Source organism: Lepidochelys kempii, chromosome 20 (genome assembly GCF_965140285.1).
Source record: "Lepidochelys kempii isolate rLepKem1 chromosome 20, rLepKem1.hap1, whole genome shotgun sequence".
In the NCBI taxonomy this organism is placed as follows: Eukaryota; Metazoa; Chordata; order Testudines; family Cheloniidae; genus Lepidochelys; species Lepidochelys kempii.
This window is the reverse complement of record NC_136399.1, coordinates 26,152,952-26,172,730: the sequence shown is the minus strand read 5'-3', so window position 1 is coordinate 26,172,730 and position 19,779 is coordinate 26,152,952. Positions and strand designations below refer to the sequence as shown.

Below are 19,779 nucleotides of genomic sequence, written 5' to 3'. Positions count from 1 at the left end.
TGCCACTCTAACTGTTGCTCCTTACTGTGTGAGTGTCAGAAGCAGTAGAAACAGACCTTGATATTGGATCATGGCTCTCTGCCCCAGAGATACTGATCATGATAAATGTGAAAAGGCTAAAAACAAGCCACAACTCTAACCTGAGCACATGCTTAAAATGCCAGCAAACCTGATCTCAGGGAAGATTTCTCTTGGTACGTTACTTTGAATGAAATATGCATGATGATTCCCTTGCTTTGTCCTTTTTCCAGGAGGGGTGGGTGGGCCTCTCTACCTCTTGGGTTTGGAGAAGTGTAGTCACAACAGTCTACAGCCATGCATGATAGTGGATGGCAAAGCACCATGAGGCTGTGTTGTCAGGTGGGAATTCTGTATTGATTACAAGATGGGCTAATTCTTTTGGAGAGAGTACTTTCCTTCAGATCTCTGAGGGAAGTGGGGGAATAGACCACCAGCAGTTAACTCTTGCATTGCCACCCCTGACAACAGGTAGGGAGCAGTAGCTACTAAGGGTCTATTCGTATTGATCTGCAGATGAGGTGGTTATCGCTAGCCCAGTAAGCTAGCATGTTGTTAAATGTTATGGAAAGCTACTGCAGCTTTGCAGACTTCTCTCTTTGGAGCATTGACTGAAACCAATGCCCCAAATGTGACTGCATCTTCGTGGCATTCATAGAGCAACAATCCTGATATCTGGTGTGCAAAATACATGAAGAGTTAGCAAAATTTCATTCAAACTGTGCTCATTGGTTTGTATGAAGAAGTGGGGATTTTCCCTTGTTGTATGCAAGTCTTACTGTTTTCAATGAATGCTGTGTGTGCCTCACGTTTCAGAGTGGTAGCTGTGTTAGTCTGTATCAGCAAAAACAACAGTCTACAGCCATGGATGGAGTGGATGCATCTGATGAAGTGGGTTTTAGCCCACGAAAGCTTATGCCCAGATACATTTGTTAGTCTCTAAGGTGCCACAAGGACTCCTCTTTGTGTGTGCCTCAGTTTCTCTGTGTATTGCACCAATGTCTAGGTGGTGGGAATAAGCATGTGTGACTTTTGTGGGGGCTGCTCCAGCTGCCTGCATGAATGCTGTGGCCACCCCTCGTAACCTGAGACCCGGAGGGGGATGCGACCAGGTGACTCTTGGCCTGGGAAGCGAGACAAAGGCCGGAGGAGGAGCAACAGCAACGGGCAGGGTAGGGCAGGGGCCGGACAGCAAGTGAGTCGGTCTCAGCTGGCTTGGGGAGGAGTCTGTTGCACAGGGCCAACTTCAGGGACCTCTGGAGTGTAGAGGATTTGTTTCCAGCCGAGTCCTGGCCTTGTTTCCAGAGGAGTGTAGGCAAGTAGGAGTAGCTGGTGTTGCTATGACGCAGTGCTTTTTGCGCTACCAATGGAGCGACTGTGCTGTCGGGCTGAATGCCCATTAAAATCAATGGAAGACTCTTTCCATTGACTTCAGTGAGCTTTGGATTGGGGCCCTAAACTCTCATCTAGGGCAGGGGTTTTCTTTCTGAGGTCCCCCCCAACATGCTATTAAAAACTCCACAGCCCAGCTGTGCCATAACGGCTTTTCTGCATACAAAAGCCAGGACCAGCATGGTGGGGTAGCAAGCAGGACAGTTGCCTGGGGCCCCACAAAGCTAAGTTGCTCAGGTTTCGGCTTCAGCCCCATGTGGCAGGGCTCGGGGCCCTGGGCTGCAGCCTTGGGTGGCAGGGCTTTGGCTTTGGCTTTCTGCCCTGGGCCCTAGCGAGTCGAACGCCAGTCATGCTTGAAGGACCCCCCAAAACCTGCTTGTGGCCCCCGGGGGCCCCGGACCTCTGGTTGAGAACCACTGGTCTAGAACTTAGCACAGGCACCGTTGCTAGCACTGAGGAGACTTGCACAGGCGTTTTAAATACGGCCAAGGGTCTCTGGTTGATTTGCTCACTGCCTTGCATACGTACAGGCAGCAGCTGCTTTTGGTGCATCCGGCATAGTTCAGTTCAGCCATTTCAAGCCAACCACTGGTTCGAAGGCATCCCCAAGGTTAGAGGAATGTGGCTGGGTTAATATTTACATGCTGTCTCCGCAATAAAATTGCTCACTGGTGAAGGTGAGCCTCCAAGCTCTTCATCTCCCAAGACCCAAGTCCAGGGTTCTTTGCCTAACACCGGGGTCGGCAGCCTTTCAGAAGTGGTGTGCCGAGTCTTCGTTCATTCACTCTAATTTAAGGTTTCGCGTGCCACTCATACATTTTAACGTTTTTAGAAAGTCTTTCTATAAGTCTATAATATATAACTACACTATTGTTGTATGTAAAGTAAATGTTTAAGAAGCTTCATTTAAAATTAAATGAAAATGCAGAGCCCCCCGGGCTGGTGGCCAGGCCTGGGCAGCGTGAGTGCCACGGACAATCCGCTCACAGGCCGCCTTTGGCACGCATGCCATAGGTTGCCTATCCCTGGTCTAACAGTTCAGTGGGTGGCTGCAGGAGAAAGTGAAACCTGAGCGGCAGGTTTTGGCTGATAGATAAAGGAGGGGAAGTGATTTTCAGCTGCAGTCAAATCTTGCTGCGTTTTCTGCTAGATTGCAATGTAATGCTCCGTGCAAGTGATGACGAGAGAGTTCTGCTTGAAGTGCAGAACTTGCCAGTGTGGAGCATTGGCACTTTCCGGGAGTCATGCTGCTCTTGTCAACACTCCGGGATGTTAAATCCCAAATCATCAACTCTGTTTTCCCTCTTGCCTTCCTCTGATTGGATGGAAACTGCTCTGGGACTGGATGGGTGCAAGCCACGGAGCAAATTAAGATAAGACCAGGAGTTCCTGAGGACTCAGTACTTCCCGTGGGCTTTGAAATGTGCCCCACAGCCAGCCAGCTATTTTGGGGGACCAGAGCCTGCCTGCCTGCTCTCATGGCCCTGAAGGCAGGTGACAAGAGCTAGTGATAAACCCTTTCCCTAACTTTATTGCCCTCATATAGAAAATGACCTGCTTCTGGGAAATGCCAGTGAGGTCAGAGCTGCTTTCAAACTTTGTACCTCTGTCACCGAGGGTAGCAGTGCATGGAAAGAGTCACATGAGCTAGCATTTGATAGAACCTCCGCTCCTTTGTGGCAGGGCCTGTGTTTGTGCAGTGCCTAGCTGTCTCGGGGTCCCCGGGCGATGCTCTGGAACTGCTCCCCATGAAGCCAGTCAGGACTCTGCGGGAGTCTCCTTTCTGTGAGCAGCCTGTCTGCAGGACACACAGCTCACCCAACTTCCAACTTCCTGGGTCTGACTTCAGAGCATTCAGCCTCCTCTGCCCCTCTGTGCGCTTCCCACAGCGAGTCCACCCAGGCGGGGTCCTGGGGAAGCCAGAGGGTCCTGCCCCCCAACTTAGCAGTCAGACGGGACTCTCAGCCAGCCAGTAAAACAGAAGGTTTATTAGACAACAGGAACATGGTCTAAACCAGAGCTTGTAGGTGCAGAGAACAGGACCCCTCAGCCGGGTCCATTTTGGGGGGCAGTGAGCCAGACAACCACGTCTGCACTTCACTCCATGTCCCAGCCAGCCCCAAACTGAAACTCCCTCCAGCCCCTCCTCCTCTGGGCTTTGTCCCTTTCCCCGGCCAGGAGGTCACCCGATTCCTTTGTTCTCCAACCCTTTGCTTTCACCTTGCAGGGGGGAAGGGCCCAGGCCATCAGTTGCCAGGAAACAGGGTGTCTGCCATTCTCTGTGTCCAGACCCTTGCACACACTTGCCCTCTAGGGCTCTGCAACGACCATACACCCTTATCCTACCACCTAGATACTTAAGAACTGCCTAGGGGAAACTGGGCACACAATATTCAGAGGAAACATTAAGAACAGTCCTGCTTCGTCACACTAGCCCAATGGGATTCTGGGCCATGAGGGGGGATCCCAGGTGATACCATAATACTATTACCAAGTATGCCAGTTAGGGGCATCAGTATCATGAGAGAGCCCCCGACATCAGGCTTTCCAGATAGCATGCCTGCTCTCCCAGAGGTTCCAGCCTGCAAACCCCTTGGCCTCATTCACTGAATGGGCTCTTCATAGCAGTGGTGGGAAGCCGCCTCAGCGTGACCCACGGGATCCCAGGCGAGGCTCAGTCTGTATGACTTTCTTTTCCTTGGTCCAACTATTGAAATTCATTAGTGCCTAGGGGGAGGGGAGAACAGAGCCCCTCCTTCCTTGCACTGCTAACCTAGATTGTGCCAGGGGGAGGGGGCTGCAGAGCGGGATGGTCTTGTCTCGATGCTGTGTGTTTTGTCTCAGTGGCATTTGGTATCGAAGTGTGAGTCGTGGGGAGTCTAAACGTTTATCTTAGAAGTTCTCTGGCCTGTGTTATATGGGAGGTCAGACTAGATTACAATGGTCCCTGCCACCCTATACTTGGATTGTAAGAAAATTTGAGTCCGTGTCCGTTTTTCCCCCATCCTCCCTCCCCGCCATACACACAACCACACACCAGTGGCAGAGCTGGTGGGGGGTGTGTGTGAGAGAGAGACAGACAGACAGACAGACACTTCCATGCCTCAGTTTCCCCTCTGGGAGGACACCCACCTCACTGCCAGCGATGTCTAGGATTAGTGTTTAAAGAATGGACAGCGCTAACCTGCTGCTCCTCACTGGAAGTGAAATGAATGTAGAACTTTTGTCAGCACAGATCCAAACAGGGCTGATAGGCAGTGACACCTGCCATACTGATAGATCCCTGAATGGGAGCAAGTCATGTGGGCTAAACATGCCGCTGTCTCTGCTCCTTCACGGCTTGGTGGCACGTGGTCATGCTGTGACTCTCACCTGGCATTCACACACCTCAGCGATGAGCTGATAAGAACCTGCGCCTAGAATGTTGCAATTTGTTTCCTCCCAGTCCACAGGAGCCATTCAGATGCAGCCAGTGAGTGTCTTGGCAGGTTAGACTCAAGCCTTTCTTCAGGGCTTGAAGACCCAGCAATAAAGTGTTTAAAATGATGGGCAGAGAATGAAAGGCAAACAGTCCTTCTGCAAACAAACACGGGCATTGATGTCTAGGTTCACCAGCCACCACTAGTGCTGGAACCAATGCCCAGTTTGTGCCAGCATCTCACCCCTGGGCCATTTCCCCTCTGGAAAGGAAAGCATCCCTTCATGTCCACATCAGAGCCACTGCTAATAGCACAGAGGCTGCAAGAAAAACCTTGGCTGGTGTAACCTTAACCTGTAGAGCCGGCTGCCTTCCATTGCCTCACTCCTTCCGCCTTAGCCAGAGGAGACTGCTAGACCGGTTTAATCCTGGATTAGCAGCAGCCCCAAATAAACACACACAACTGGGTGACCTCTGGGGAAGGGAGTGCCTCTCCTTGGGTTGCTTGCTGGCTTTCACAGCGTGACTATTTGGCCAGCTTGAACCTCTGGCTCTGCTCCACTTGCCACAGAATAGGGCTTCCTTGTTCTACCCCTTCAGTGGGCTAGAGAGGGCCACCTACAAAGCAGGGTGAGCATGTCTACACATGGAACTATCCAGGAACAGCTCTTGCCCTTCACATTCATACCGCTTACCTTTAATTCAAATTAACTGGCAAGCGTAGACAAGCCTTGGGTCCTCTGATGTGAGGGGCACAAGAGCAACGTAGCTTATGGACACTAGGAATCATTTCAGTTCAGGGGTGGCTTTGTTTCTATAATGGCCTTGACTAGAGCAGTGCAACTCTAATGTACAGCAGAACGGAGTTCGTGGAGGGCTAGCAGGAGTTTGCATGGCTAATCCGGTCTCCACTGTAAGAGGTGGTGTTGTGTTAATATAATGAAAGAAATCTGTATTGTCCTTCAGTTACCATGACTTATGGCTGGCAGCAACATAGCTTCTTAATGAGCTAAAAGGGCAAGCAGGTCCTGAGCTGTGCCCTGTACCTGTAATCTTAAAGGCAGGTGGACTCTCAGCCTTAGTTTGGGAAGAGAGGTTTATTATTGGTGTTTAAGCTCTGCAGGGGAACAGTCTATGAAAGTTCACTTTGAAAGCGAAATGGCAGTTCACCCCCTCTTCAAGTGTACTCAGTGTGTAGCACTAGGACGCCCGGCTTCTATTCCCAGCTCTGCCACAGACGTGCTAGGTGACCTTGAGAAAATGGCTTCCCTTCTCTGTGCCTCAGTTTCTCCTCCTACCCCTCATCGATTTAGATTGTCAGCTCTTTGGGGCAAGGACTGTTTCACTCTGTGCAGCACAAAAGGGCCTCGATCTAAGAGCTTGCTGGCTGGATGGAGGAACAAAACAACTCAGGCCCATGTCCTCCTTGGAAAGCTACTTCTCTGTGCCCTACCCTCTGCTGTGTGGGCTCCTGGACCTCTAAAAGGAGAGACCTCCATTTCTTTTTCCCCAAGGCACCCGGAGATCCTAATCGGAAACGAGCATTTCAATTGTGCTCTGTGCTGTGCAAACCTACAGGGTCCCTGCACCAAAGGCTTAGCTGAATTTGAAGGCAAGGTGCTTGTCACAAACAGGAAGGCAGATGTGGGTTGGCTCTAGCAGTGAGCTAAGGTCTAGGGGGATGTGCTCCCCCCTCTGGTAGCTGTTGGAAGAGCACTAGAAATGATGTGCTAGAGAGAGAATTCTGTCACTTCCTGGTGTTATGAAAAACCTCTGTAAAATCATGACTGGTGTGGAGAAAGTAAATAAGGAAGTGTTATGAGAAGGAGTAAATAACGTAAGAACTAGGGGTCACCAAATGAAATTAATAGGCAGCAGGTTTAAGACAAACAAAAGGAAGTATTTCTTCACACAGTGCACAGTCAGTCTGTGGAACTCTTTGCCAGAGGATGTTGTGAAGGCCAAGACTACAACAGGGTTCAAAAAAGAACTCGATAAGTTCATGGAGGATAGGTCCATCAATGGCTATTAGCCAGGGATGGTGGCCCTAGCCTCTACTTACCAGAAGCTGGGAATGAGCGACAGGGATGGATCGCTTGATGATTCCCTGTTCTGTTCATTCCCTCTGAAGAACCTGGTACTGGCCACTGTCGGAAGACAGGATACTGGGCTAGACAGACATTTGGTCTGACCCGTATGGCCATTGTTCTGTTCCACAGTACCAAGAGAGGCAGCTCTCATCACTTTTGTACACTCGCAAGTGTGGTGCTTCTGAGAGGAAGTGTCACCTCTGGGGTTGGGTGGATGTGGTGGGGCTTTGAATCAGTCTCTAGCGAACATTGTTGCCTTCTCCTGATTGGCCCGACTCCTGCATTAGACTGTCCTGTCTTCCTGCCCCCAGCTCTGAATCCCCATAATGCTCACAAAGTGTAGTGTGACTTCATGACTGCTTTCTGCACCAGCATCTCTTCTCTGGCATGTAGCTCAGGGGGCTCCCGTAGAGCTGATGCTGCATTGCTGAGCTTCAAAGAGCAAGGGCCACATTCAGGCTTGGTGTAAGCAGCAATTTTGCTGGGGCCTGGGTCTGTTTACATTGGGACTGAACTCAGCCCTCTTGCTGGTAAAGGAAGGCTAATTGCAAACCAGTGTGTTTCATTACAAACCTGGGGGGTCTCTCTCTTCCAGAATATGCTGAGTTTTTGCACTGCAAATCCAAAAAGTTCACGGATTTTGATGAGGTTCGGCAGGAGATCGAAGCAGAAACAGACCGGGTGACAGGAACCAATAAAGGAATCTCTCCTGTTCCCATCAACCTGAGGGTATATTCACCACATGGTGAGTGAGACTTCCATTCTTCCAATCAGTAAAGAAACAGCACTGCAGAGGCAGATTTGAAGGTCCCCAAAGACCAGGATCTGTTTCCGCGCAGCAAGCTTTGCAATGACCTATGGAGGACAAACAGAATATCCTAGCTGGTCATCTGTGCACCCCTTGCATGCCCCTTCCTTACCCCATACACTGCAGGGATAAAATGTTCTGCTTCCCTTCACACAGCATGAGCTCTCTGCTTTCCTCTCTCCTCAGTACTGAATCTGACGTTGATCGACCTTCCGGGTATCACCAAGGTGCCGGTGGGAGACCAGCCCCAAGATATTGAGTACCAGATCAAGGACATGATCTTGCAGTTTATCAGCCGAGAAAGCAGCCTGATTCTTGCAGTGACTCCAGCCAACATGGATCTGGCAAACTCAGATGCTCTTAAAATGGCTAAGGAAGTAGATCCTCAAGGTAAAACAAACGCACCCACCTGCTGTATAATCCTTTAACAAAGGGAGGAGAATATCGGGATTCCCATGTGTTCTGCTGAGCAGCTTTCGCTACTGTGAGGAATCCCGGCTGGCTCTGCCAAGTGGAATGTGCTATTAGAACAGGGTATTTTGATGTCCTCTAATCTTTGGAAGGAAATCCTGGCTCTCTTCTCCTGTCCCCATCAGGGGCAGTGGTTGCTGGTCCAGCCGGGTCTCCTGCTGACAAGTTCCCCACCTGTGACACTCTTCCTACCACCCTCCTGTCCTCTGTCTTCCACTAGGTGTGTTCTTTATCTCCCATAGTCTTCCAGGCAGACTCACAAGGTGACCTGTTGGCTTGCTTGGCTGACAGCTTTCACTGAAGGGTGTGACTTGACACGCTGAGGTCTTGCCTAATGAGTTATGTGACTCTTGTCACTCAGGGTGCTGCACTAAACTGTCCAGTCATGGAGTTAATAACTAGCTCATCTCGCCACACAAGCCAGCTGTGAACGTTGAAACTGCAACTTAAGTGCTGCAGGCTGATTTGAGGGTTATGGCTGCTGCTTACGGAAAGTGAGAGCTGTTGTCTCTGCACGTCTAACTACAGACCTGGTCAGCTGCTCTCAGTGTATCTGGCAAGGTGGGGGATGTGATGTTGATTAGCTGCTTCTCCAATGATCTTTCTTACCCCACCCCCCCCAGGGCTACGGACAATTGGTGTGATCACCAAACTAGACCTGATGGATGAGGGCACCGATGCCAGAGACATCCTGGAGAACAAACTGCTTCCTTTAAGAAGAGGTAGAATGCCACCATCCTTATGTAATAAGCGTTCTGCTGAGATCACAACACCTTCCTCTCTTTCACTATTTATAGAAGACAGGGAAGTCCCAGAGCTCTTCTCTGTTGCAGCAGCTGTGCATGGTATCTGCCAGCAGGGGGTGTGCTCTGCAGAAAACCCTAGTTACCTTCTTGGAGATATTCTCCTTTGTGCAAGCAGTATAAAGTTCACCTTTGTAACTGTATCAATCTCAGGGTCCCTTGCAGGGAGCACAGGAGTTCAAGGCTGGTGCGCTAGCTGTGTCATTCTCTAGAAAGAGCTAGCATGTGGAATTGTCCCGTTGCAGGCTACATTGGCGTTGTTAACCGGAGCCAGAAGGATATAGAAGGCAAGAAGGACATCAGAGCAGCGCTGGCCGCAGAGCGGAAGTTCTTCCTTTCTCACCCAGCCTACAGGCACATAGCAGATCGAATGGGCACACCTCACTTACAGAAAGTCCTCAACCAGGTAGGCCAGCCTGAGGTTCATGTCAGTGCGTCGGCCCTACTTAGTTGCTTAGGTGGAGAGTCAGTTAACTAACAGCTCTGAGTTGAAGTGGGGAGTGCATTGTCAAGTGATTAGAACAGGGGATGGGAAGTTAGATTGGATCAGTGCCTAACCCACATAAAACATCATGTGTGATCTTGGGCCAGCCGGGGGTTCCCCATCTGCAGAATGACTAATGAAAATCCCACTTGTCTGAACACCTGTGCATCTACCAGTGTGAATTCTATGCAATGCTAAAGATGCTTGTAGCCAACAGAATGGAGGGAAAATCTCTTCTACTTGGCTTAAGTGGTGCAATTGGCTACCAGTGTGCGGTCAGTTTTGTTATTTTCCCCATATAGTCAGCTCCCCTTGTTCATGTGGGTCTTTTTCACAAAGCAAGAGAAGGCAAAATGCATTACAACTGAAAAATCTGACTTGTAAAGCTGCAGAATGGGGCTGGTTCAAGGCCTGAGACTGTCCTAAAGTCTTTGAAACTGATTAGTGTCTCTTTAAATAAACAGTAGCAGACCTGGACTATAACTTATTTCTGATCTTAATAGAGTAACCCGTTCAGTGAAAGCATTCAAACCTGATCCATAGACAAGCATTTCCTCAAGTCTCCTGTTGTGCAGTGTTGGCTCTTGCCTCTGGCTTGCCTGTCCATTCTCAAACATCGCTTGTAGTGATGGGCAGCTCGTGCAGGTGGGGGGACCAGTGGCACTGACCACTTCTCCAATCCTCTTGTAGCAACTGACTAACCACATCCGTGAGACCCTGCCCTCACTGCGCAGCAAGCTGCAGAGTCAGCTACTCTCCCTGGAGAAGGAAGTGGAGGAATACAAGAACTTCCGCCCTGACGACCCCACACGGAAAACCAAAGCCTTGCTACAGTATGTTGTTCCAACCCCTCTTCGATATGACAGGCGCTGGATTTCGGCCAACCTCGCTAATGAGAGGGGAAGAGAGTCTAGCCTGAAATTGACACTTATGGGTTTTAACATAGGTCCATATTTAACTAGCTCTTTGCTTGAAGCACACAAATCCCCGCTAGCTGCTGATCCCAAGGAAATACACAATGCCCAGCACTGGCATTAGAAATTGGCACTGTGGGGGCAGGACATGCTAACTTTAACGGATGGTGCCATTAAGAGTTGGCATGGACATGAGACTAAATACCCTGCAATGCTAGGCTGATGGGAACATTGGGAGGGCTCGTTAAATCTGTAGCTATGATGCCTGGCAGAAAAGCTCTGTGGGCAAATAACTGGCATTGTCTTGGTTTTGTGTGCCTACAACAAGGATCCCCTGTATAATCCACTTTGTTAAAAGCCTTGTGTAAAAGCAGAGAACAAGCATGTACGTTCTTAAGATCTAAAAGAAGGTGAATGACCGTTTTTTGTTTCCCTAATTGTAGCAAAAGGGAGATGAAATTCTCTCCCCGTAGGGTTCGTGGAAGTAGAAGAGAATTCTCAAATGGCCCTGCCCAGATGAAATCGAGATTATGGCTAGCATGGCGCTGCCTATAGTGTGGCCGCAGCCTGAATGGCTGGTCCGTTACAGCCTTTGCCGTATTTGGCTAATGTCTGTTACTCCTGCTGGTTCTTTGCAGGATGGTCCAGCAGTTTGGGGTGGACTTTGAGAAGCGGATTGAAGGTTCAGGAGATCAAGTGGACACACTAGAACTCTCTGGTGGTGCCAGAATTAATCGCATCTTCCACGAGAGATTCCCCTTCGAGCTGGTGAAGGTGAAGCTAACACTGGTTTTAATACTTCTGTCCAGTGGTGTTGATTTCTCTCTCCACACAAAGCGGAATGTTGCTGGTTGCCAGCCATATGGCTGGGGGGAGTGTCTCCAGTGTCTATGCCATTCTTCAGGCTTTCTGCTTGTTTAGCAGCCAGCAGAAGGGTCTGTTGACCATCCTTCCCTGGTGTTGGGTTGATCTACTGCTCAGCTAAACCAATGAGCTGGTTAGGAACCTCCCTCTCCTGCCACTTATCCATTGCTGCATGGCATAAGAATCTTTGCCAGAGCAGAGCTGTGAGATGCACACAGACTAGCTTGTCTCCTTATCTTGAGAAGACTGAGAGACGGGATGTTGTCGTTGGGATCAGCTGTCCTGGGGTGTGGCAGAGCAGCAGTTGGTGCTGATGTTTCTAAGTAAGCAAAACCTCCTCCCTGACATATAAAGCAGGGCAGCCGAAAGGTGCTTCTACCTACCTACCTACTCCAGACACCCCATAATAAAGCAGAAACACATCAGGTCTTACGGGAGGGGGGCAGTCTGCTGTACCCCCACCTCTGTCACACACAGGGTGGTAACCAGATGTGCTGTAATTCACTGCTCATTCACACAGCCCTTCTATTGCTTACCTACATGGCAAGCTCCCTGGGGGAGAGGGGCAGTGTCTTTTTACAGGTCTGAAGTACTTAGTGCCAATGGCATGCTATCTCCATCTACAAACAGGTAAATGTATGTTTGCCTCTTGTGGCTGTACGAGAAAGCAGTTTAAAAATGAACCACCTTCAGTTTGAATCCTGAGCCGTGATTGTGCTTCACCCCAGAAGGGCCGTGCTGTAGAATCTAACTGTTGTTTCTTTTTTAGATGGAATTTGATGAAAAGGACTTGAGGCGAGAAATTAGCTATGCAATTAAAAACATCCACGGCATAAGGCAAGTATCGGAGTAGGAGATCTTTAGCGCCAATAACACGTCTTGTTTTCCTATGAGCAGTTCAGTCATGTTTGTACCATTATTCTGTGGTAAACACTTGTACCATGAACCCTATGTAGCTGTCAGTTCTGAACAGCTGCAGCCAGCTGGTGTGCCATGTGGGAAGCAAAAGGTGTTTAGAACCGAAATTCTTTATTGGAAATGGGTAGAGAGAATTAGAGGGTTAACATTTACGTTGCCGATGTAGTTTTCTTCCATGTGTCTGGACAGTGTAGGATTTGATCTAATGCTCTGATTCTGGAGTAGGGTTCTGCTGGCTCCACTAATGGAGAAGGCTCCTCTTGAGAACCAAGAGCAAACTCTAAATGTTATCCCTGTTAGTCTCGCTGGCAGAGTTTAGTAAAGGAGAGAGATCTGTTTCCTCTTGTCCCTTTAAATCAGAGGATAAAAGAATTCCTCCATTGCCTTGTGCATCTTCCCAGATGGGCAGAAGATAGCATGTGGGGAGTGTATATTTTGAGATCTAAACTTCCAACTAAAGGAAAAGGGATCCAGGTTATTGCTGTACCGTTGTGCTTGGGAAATTCTGGCTCAGGGATGCTGTCAAAGAAGATGCATTCCGCATGGACTGAGCTCAGTGATGGAGCTGCACTTGGATGAATCCAGACACTCAGCCCGTACTGTCCCGTGCTGCACTGAGGATGTAGCTCTGAGAACTAGGGAACCGTAGGCCTGACAGGGCTGAGTGTATCATCCCAAAGAGGCCTCCTCTTAGCATGTCTGCCTTCCTGGGCTGCTCCGACTTGTGTTCCCTCTGCCCGAATATTGACTCGGGAATTGCCTACTCTGCTCTTGAAATGCTGCATGGGGTTGAAAAGGCTCCTTGCCCATCCACTTGCAGCATAGATGTGACCTACAATAAAATAGCCTTCAGTGTCTCTGCTCTAGGCAGTGACTCCAGATCCCATGTGCTAGAGAGCAGCTTTGTGTGCATCTAAGTCACAAAGCAGCATCATGCTCTCGATTTGAGGCTTAACCCACCCCCACTCCACGGTATAATTGTGGCTGCACACCCCCAAGAGAAGGTCCTGTTAGTATCGAAGCCTGTCTGTCTTGGGGAGGGAGTCGATGTCTGCTGCTCTCTCATCAGGTCACAGACCGTTGCCTTTAAACCTGTTCACCCATTTTGTTTTTTCTCTGCCATGTCTCTGCCCTCCCTCACCCCTGCGTGTGGATGCCTGTAGGACGGGGCTTTTCACACCAGACTTGGCATTCGAGGCCATTGTGAAAAAGCAGGTGGTGAAGCTGAAAGAGCCTTGTCTGAAGTGTGTCGACCTGGTTATTCAGGAGTTAATCAATACAGTTAGACAGTGTACCAGTAAGGTATTGAACCTGCTGGAGGCTCTCCAGCCCCTTCCTACTAGTGGGGTGGCAAAGCTGGTGTGCTGCCAACATGGCAATGTCCTCTCCTGCCTGGAAAACTCCCCAAAGCTGGATGTGGGTAGGCAAAAGAGATCACGCTGACACTTCACTCCTAGCCTGCTCACTAACCTAACGTGAACACCTCATCATGGACCTGATTGGCATGCCTGGCCCTGGACAGAGGGAAGGAGGGTTGCCTCCTTCACACCTGAGATGCTGGCATTGCCCAGCTCTAAGGAATACCGTCCCCACCTTGGGTCGTGATAAAGATCCAGGCACTGTCCAGCACCATGGGACCTCTGTCTCAGTGTGGCTTAGTGGATAGAGCACTGAACTGGGACTCCGAAGACTGGGGTTCTGTTCCCAGCTTTGACCCTGGCCTGCAGGGTGACCCTTGAGTGTGTCACTCCCCTTCTCTGGGCCTCATATCCCGTTTGTAAAATGGGGTTCATGTTACTGATGTACTTGGTGTAAAGTACTTCAAGATCTACTGATGAGCAGTGCTATGTAAGAGCTAGGGATGATGATTCTCCTAATGCACATAAAGTCTCTGGGCTCTGTCCCTGTGGGAGGATCTATATCCATGTGACCTCCAGCTGCAGTGATCTGTGGCAGATTGGAACAGATGTTGCCAAGGCTTTTGCCTCAGAGTGCTTTGGAGTCTGCCAGGCAGGTGGGCAGGCTATTCCTGGGCTCTGGTGCCTGTCTTAGCATGTGTCTTCTCCATCTGTGAGTTCAGCTGCTGCTTTGCTACACTCTGGGAAGCTGTGGAGAATGGGAGCAAAAGCCGGAAGCAGCTATTGTGGTAAATGATATTTACGCTCATTGTGGTGTATTTATAAATCCTGCAATTAATGAAGTGCTTGATAGTGAGCACCATTTCAAAAGGGTTCTCACTCTCCGGAAGTGTTAATTACCCTGGTACTATGCCGTAGCCCAGGATAAATCAGCCACTCCCATATTTAATAACTAGCTTCTTGGGACAACTCTGCTTTTTAGCTTCATCTGGTAGTAATGGATTGAGGAAATTTCTTTAAAAAAATAAATAAAAAAAATAAAAATTCACATCTCTAAAACTAGCTGTTCCGAGGCAGGATCCTGGGTTAGAGGGATCCCCGGCTCTGATCCAGTCTGTCAAGTTCTGGATGTGCCTGGTAGACAAATGTTTATGTCCGTAGTAAAAGGCCATTTGCCACTTTGAGGCCATTCCAACAAGTGAAATAGCCCCCAGCTCCTGCTTCCCAAAGTGTCTTGCTTGAGCAGAGAACTTCAGCACTCATCCAGTGGTGCATATTGTAGGAGCTGCGGGGGGTTGTTTCTGGGTCAGGAGTGGTGCTCTGTTTTGCTGTGGTTGTAGTGATCTGTGTCACATGGAGAAGCCAGCACTTGCTGTCAAGGTTCCTTCAGTCCCAGCTAACATGGTGGGGAAAACTCGGACTTCTTCCTTGGAATGAGTCAGCACGGCAGCTTGCAGGAGTAACATGCAGATGAGTTCTCGTAGGCATGTCTGCTTCCACGGGAATCCCGATCCAATCAGAACAGCTTGGTCAAGCGGGGCTTGAGATGCTCTCAGCAGGAACTTCTCTGGCGCCAGTAGTGCTCTTTATCAGGTACCACCCACCTGGTCTCGACATGCCCTGTGTCACTGGAAACAGGTTCTAGCCCTAATATAACCCAGTAGATTGGGGAATCTGGAAATGGCGGCAGTCGGCTTCTTCACCCGTCCCTCAACTTCCCCGTGATGCGTAGCAGTGGATCTCTCAAACAGCTAAAGAAAGAAGCGGGCGCTTCATGCCGTCAGAAGGCAGCAGGCAATGTCACTTTGCCCAGGGTAAAGCAGCAATCTTGAAGCCTAGCAGGGCCCTAGATCAGCTGCTGTCTTGAAGCTTGGGATGGAGGGAAGCAAAGGAACCTTTACCTTTATTAAAGGTCCAGTTGAGCAAGACGTTCAGGGCTCAGGTTCTGGTGGGATGTCATCTCCTGCTTTTGGCTCCTGGAAATGCCAGGGGGTGGGAAAGATTCACCATCGTCCCACCTGTTGTAGTCACTTTGTGCCAGTGTAAATGATCACATAACGGGCACAGCAGTGGTGAGCCAGTGAATGACAATCAGATCCTTATGAAGTCCAGGATTTAACCAGATGAATTAAGAATCTGATAGTAAATGAATTAAATGCATTTTTAAAATGAATCTGAGGAAACTGAAGGAATTTCCTGGGGCAAGTGCTGCTGCTTTTTCCTTTGCATGTTACTAACCTTGTTTTTGGTTTAAAAAAAAATCTCATTTTCTTTTCTTTCTGTCTTTGTTGCTGTTTTTTCCACCCTGCGTGCCTTTTGGTGTCTCATCTTTCCGCTCTTGTGCTCTGCATGAGGCAGGACGGGGCTCTTCACACCTGACATGGCTTTTGAAGCTATAGTGAAAAAACAGATTATAAAGCTCAAAGAGCCCAGTTTGAAGTGTGTTGATCTGGTGGTCTCAGAGCTGGCCACTGTCATTAAAAAGTGTGCGGAAAAGGTAACTGGTCTTAATTCTTCCTCTGTCTAATCTGAACATCTGGAATGTATTGGCTCGCAAGACCCAGCTGATCAAAGTGAGTTTGAGACCATTAAACTAACATTTTGGGGATCCGTGTCCATGGACATCTGAACACCTTCAGCCAAGGACACACTTGCAAAGTCTAGACTCATAACGTTAACTTGGCTTTCTGGCATGGGTCCTGCAGAGGCATATTGCACAGGTGTTACTTCACACCATAGCAACAAAGGCTAAAAATGCTCCTGAATTCAGTTAGCCTTGCTTAGCATTAGCCCGTGCTTCATGCCTGGGGGATCTGCTTATCCGTGGGGGATGGGGAAGAGACAATACATTTGCCAAACACATTTAAGGCCCACCAAAAGCTGATCCTGCTGATCTCTTCAGAAACAGCAGAGAACTGACTTTTCTTTGCTGTCCTCTGAGCCCCACTTCTGTCCTACCGACAAAACTGGGGGTTAGTCCAGTCCTTTCCTGCCCTCTTCAGTTTTGTGAGTGCTTCTGTGTCAAGCTTTTTGTGGCTACCGTGATGGCTGCTGTGATCTGATCTTACACTCTCTTACTCCCTGCTTCTCAGCTTGGCTCCTACCCCAGACTACGAGAGGAGACAGAGAGGATTGTTACCACTTACATCAGGGAACGGGAAGGAAAAACAAAGGACCAGGTAAGCTCCTTTTGTGATGTAGGGAGTGTTTCTGTTCTGTGATGCATCCAGCACTTTGGGGGTTGTGATCCATATGGAAGGCGAAGGAAAATGTGACTTGTTCGGGACAGGAGGATGTCTGATCTCAGTGCTGTTTGGGGAGAACCTGACACTCCAACCAGAGCCGTACGGTAAAATAATGTCCAGCTCCACTTTGCGAATCCTCTGAGCCCAGCGCGCCTTTTGCACAGGGCACCAGCAATCCTACAGTACCCTCTACTGGTAGCAATGCAAACCTCACCTTTCTGCAACCGCTGTTGATCTCTACAGCAGTGTGCCGGGCTTTCCAGACCAGTCTTGGTGCTGCGAAGCAGCTTTGATTGACCAGCGCTGACGCCTGTTGTGCTGAAAGTGGCACTTTCATTGTAGGCCTGTTACTGTGTTCAGCTGACTCGGGTGTACGTGTCTTCCAGATTCTCCTGTTGATCGACATTGAGCTCTCTTATATCAACACTAACCATGAAGACTTCATTGGATTTGCCAAGTAGGTTCCTCCCTGCTGTAGCTGGGAAGTGTGGGTTGCAGGACTTCTCGGTAACCAAGGCTCTTAATTGCAAGTAATCGATGAGCATTGAAGGGATGTAGCAACAGCTGCGCAGAGTCCATAGGGCAGGGAGCTGCAGGGTCCTGAAAGCTGCAAACCTGTTCAGTGGATGTCAGAGACGTCGCCTCCCTCTGTTACGGCTGCTGAGCTGCTGGCCGGGCTGGAGTCAGGTGCCTTAGGGCTGGGTGCGGTCGGTGGGGGCAACACTGGCTTCACGTATGCCGTTCCCATTGCTTCTCTAAAGTGAGTCTGGTAAAGTACCTTTGTTCTAGGCCTTCGCCTGAAGGAGGCAGGGGGTGTAGTGCTTGGGGACCAGCCAAGGTCTGGGGCACCATTGTGCTAGGTGCTGTACAGAGTAATGGAAGACCCCTGCCCCAGAGAGCTTAAGATGAAAATAGACCAGACAGAGGGTAGGGGAAAGGGTAGTAAGTCTCTTATCAGTCTCACTGACTGGTGCTTGTGTTTTGGCCAAGGAAACAGGGATCTTCTAAATGTCCACCAGAGCAGACAAGATCTTTTAACGTCTCAAACAATGTAGAGGGTATGAACTAAACCTTCCATAGCAAAGGAAGAACAGAGCCAGGGACTTGTCTACACATGCAAATTAATCCCTAATACGGTAGAGCATAAATTTAAAGTGGATTAACTCTTCCTGATTAACTCCCTGTGTGGATGCCTGTATCTGGAATGAGAGTATCCACAGCTGGATCTAATAAAGAACAACTCCCCTTGTAGGCAAGCCCCAAGGATGGAAGTGCCCTCTTGTTGGTTGAGTGAATGCAATCAGCCCAAGGGCTGTTTTATAGCAGCATGATCAGGGCTCCCCTTCTCACCTTCTTCTGATTCATTTCTGGTTTTCCTCTGGTTTTTCCCCTCTCTTTAAGTCTCTGCTTTTTCATACTTCATTCACGGTTCCTTCCTCTCATAATTTTTCCTGTTTTTCCTTTGAACCACCTCACTCTTTCCTCTGGACTCTTCTGAATCTTCTCTAACGCCCCCAGCTGTTACACTGAGCAGCACTTGACAACAGGGTGGGTACCTGTCGGAAACAGTATGTAATTAGGGTGACTTGTGGGAACGGACTCCTGCTTTCCTTTACCTTCAGCAGCGCGGAAGGATGCGGTTACAGTAGCTGGAACAGCCTTGTGAATGCTGATTTTAAATTAGGCAGAGCCAGAGTGCCTCATGGAGTGATGCTGAGCATTTGACAAACAGTCCTGCCTCCCAGCCTGTAAGGGAGCAACTGTGAGTCAGTTACTCCGGTAGCTTTCAGGTGCATGTCCAGAATCTAGTCAGTTGCACCCAACTTAACTGCAGGTGTCTCCCCACACAGACACCCTTGGATTTCCTCTGGCCATCTGCTAATCTCCTTCAAACCCCACTTCCCCAGCAAACTGCTACCTGCTACTACAGCCTTGGGCTCTTTGATTAGCCTGTGGAGGTTGCTGTGGAGCTCTGGGCAGCACCCCCTGGGCATGCCCCATGCCAGCGTGGGGAGCAAAAGGACTGTAGATAGATCTCAAATATCTAATACAGAGCAAAAATGTTCAAACTACCCCCTTGGATACCATGGTGATGAGCATAGCCCACACATGGCTGGGTTCACTAACCAAGGCCTTGAATTCTTTATCCTATTGCCCTTTTAGTGGCCAAATACAGCTAATGTGTGACGCTTCCTCCACAACAACCTGTAGTCTGTCCCTGCCGGCTGCCCAGGAGGAAGCGTTGCACTAGGGTGAATCAGCCAGATGCTCTGACCTGGAGGCTCCCGAGCTGCACTGGTCTGAAAGCCCCATAGTGCCCCGTGAGCGCTGGTTGTTTGTGTAGCTGATAAACAGAACACTTCAGAAATCTCCTAGCCTCTCAAGTTCAGAGCTCTGATAGCCTCAGATGCCATCAAAAGAGACTCAGTGTTGTGTTCTGTTCTGAGGCTTTACCCCTCAAGGACTAGGCATTTCCCTATTCCGCTCCTCTCCTCACTGTCTGACTTAACTAAGTGCTTGCAAGGTACTACTTAGCACAAACTGCTGATGTAGATGGTAGCCAGTGAATGCAAGTCGGGTCTCAAAGGCCACAGTAGCTGAGTGTTTATCAGTCACCTTGTGCTGTTGATGTGAAGCTGGTTTGCTTTTTTTATTTCAGTGCCCAGCAGAGGAGCACCCAGCTGAACAAGAAAAGAGCCATCCCAAATCAGGTACTACGCACCAGTTGAATAACTGCATCTCTCTTGGTAGCATAGGCAGAAGTGGCTGAGTATGTTTGGGTCCCACTTGAAGACATGTAAACCTATTCGGTACAATCCTAGAGCTGCATTTTGCAGTCCTAGAAGTCTCTGTGGAGAGCTTAATTCAGACTAGTTGCCGCATTATCCCCCTGTCTGAAGGTGCAGAAGGTTCTGTGTTACCCTGTGTATTTGCAGACACAAAATACAGATATATGCTGCAAGGGGTAGAACCTCCAAATGCCTATATAGCTAGCT

The 19,779-nt window shown here is 49.3% G+C and overlaps 1 protein-coding gene across 13 annotated transcripts in view; it reads left to right on the top strand.

Moving 5' to 3' along the window:
* The window catches only part of DNM2 (dynamin 2), a 59,151-nt gene that overhangs the window by 17,319 nt on the left and 22,053 nt on the right, over positions 1 to 19,779 (top strand). For 5 of the 13 annotated variants that reach the window (XM_073318859.2, XM_073318857.2, XM_073318850.2 and 2 more), the window contains exons 3-13: positions 7,514 to 7,663; positions 7,913 to 8,116; positions 8,821 to 8,919; positions 9,246 to 9,406; positions 10,175 to 10,317; positions 11,037 to 11,172; positions 12,032 to 12,099; positions 13,344 to 13,482; positions 16,631 to 16,717; positions 17,170 to 17,240; positions 19,443 to 19,494. In XM_073318859.2, the coding sequence (XP_073174960.1) occupies positions 7,514 to 7,663; positions 7,913 to 8,116; positions 8,821 to 8,919; positions 9,246 to 9,406; positions 10,175 to 10,317; positions 11,037 to 11,172; positions 12,032 to 12,099; positions 13,344 to 13,482; positions 16,631 to 16,717; positions 17,170 to 17,240; positions 19,443 to 19,494 (1,310 nt within the window). Of the gene's footprint in view, positions 1 to 7,513; positions 7,664 to 7,912; positions 8,117 to 8,820; positions 8,920 to 9,245; positions 9,407 to 10,174; positions 10,318 to 11,036; positions 11,173 to 12,031; positions 12,100 to 13,343; positions 13,483 to 15,896; positions 16,036 to 16,630; positions 16,718 to 17,169; positions 17,241 to 18,301; positions 18,332 to 19,442; positions 19,495 to 19,779 lie in introns of all 13 variants that reach the window. The other 8 variants (XM_073318851.2, XM_073318847.2, XM_073318846.2 and 5 more) reach the window with 3 other exon arrangements.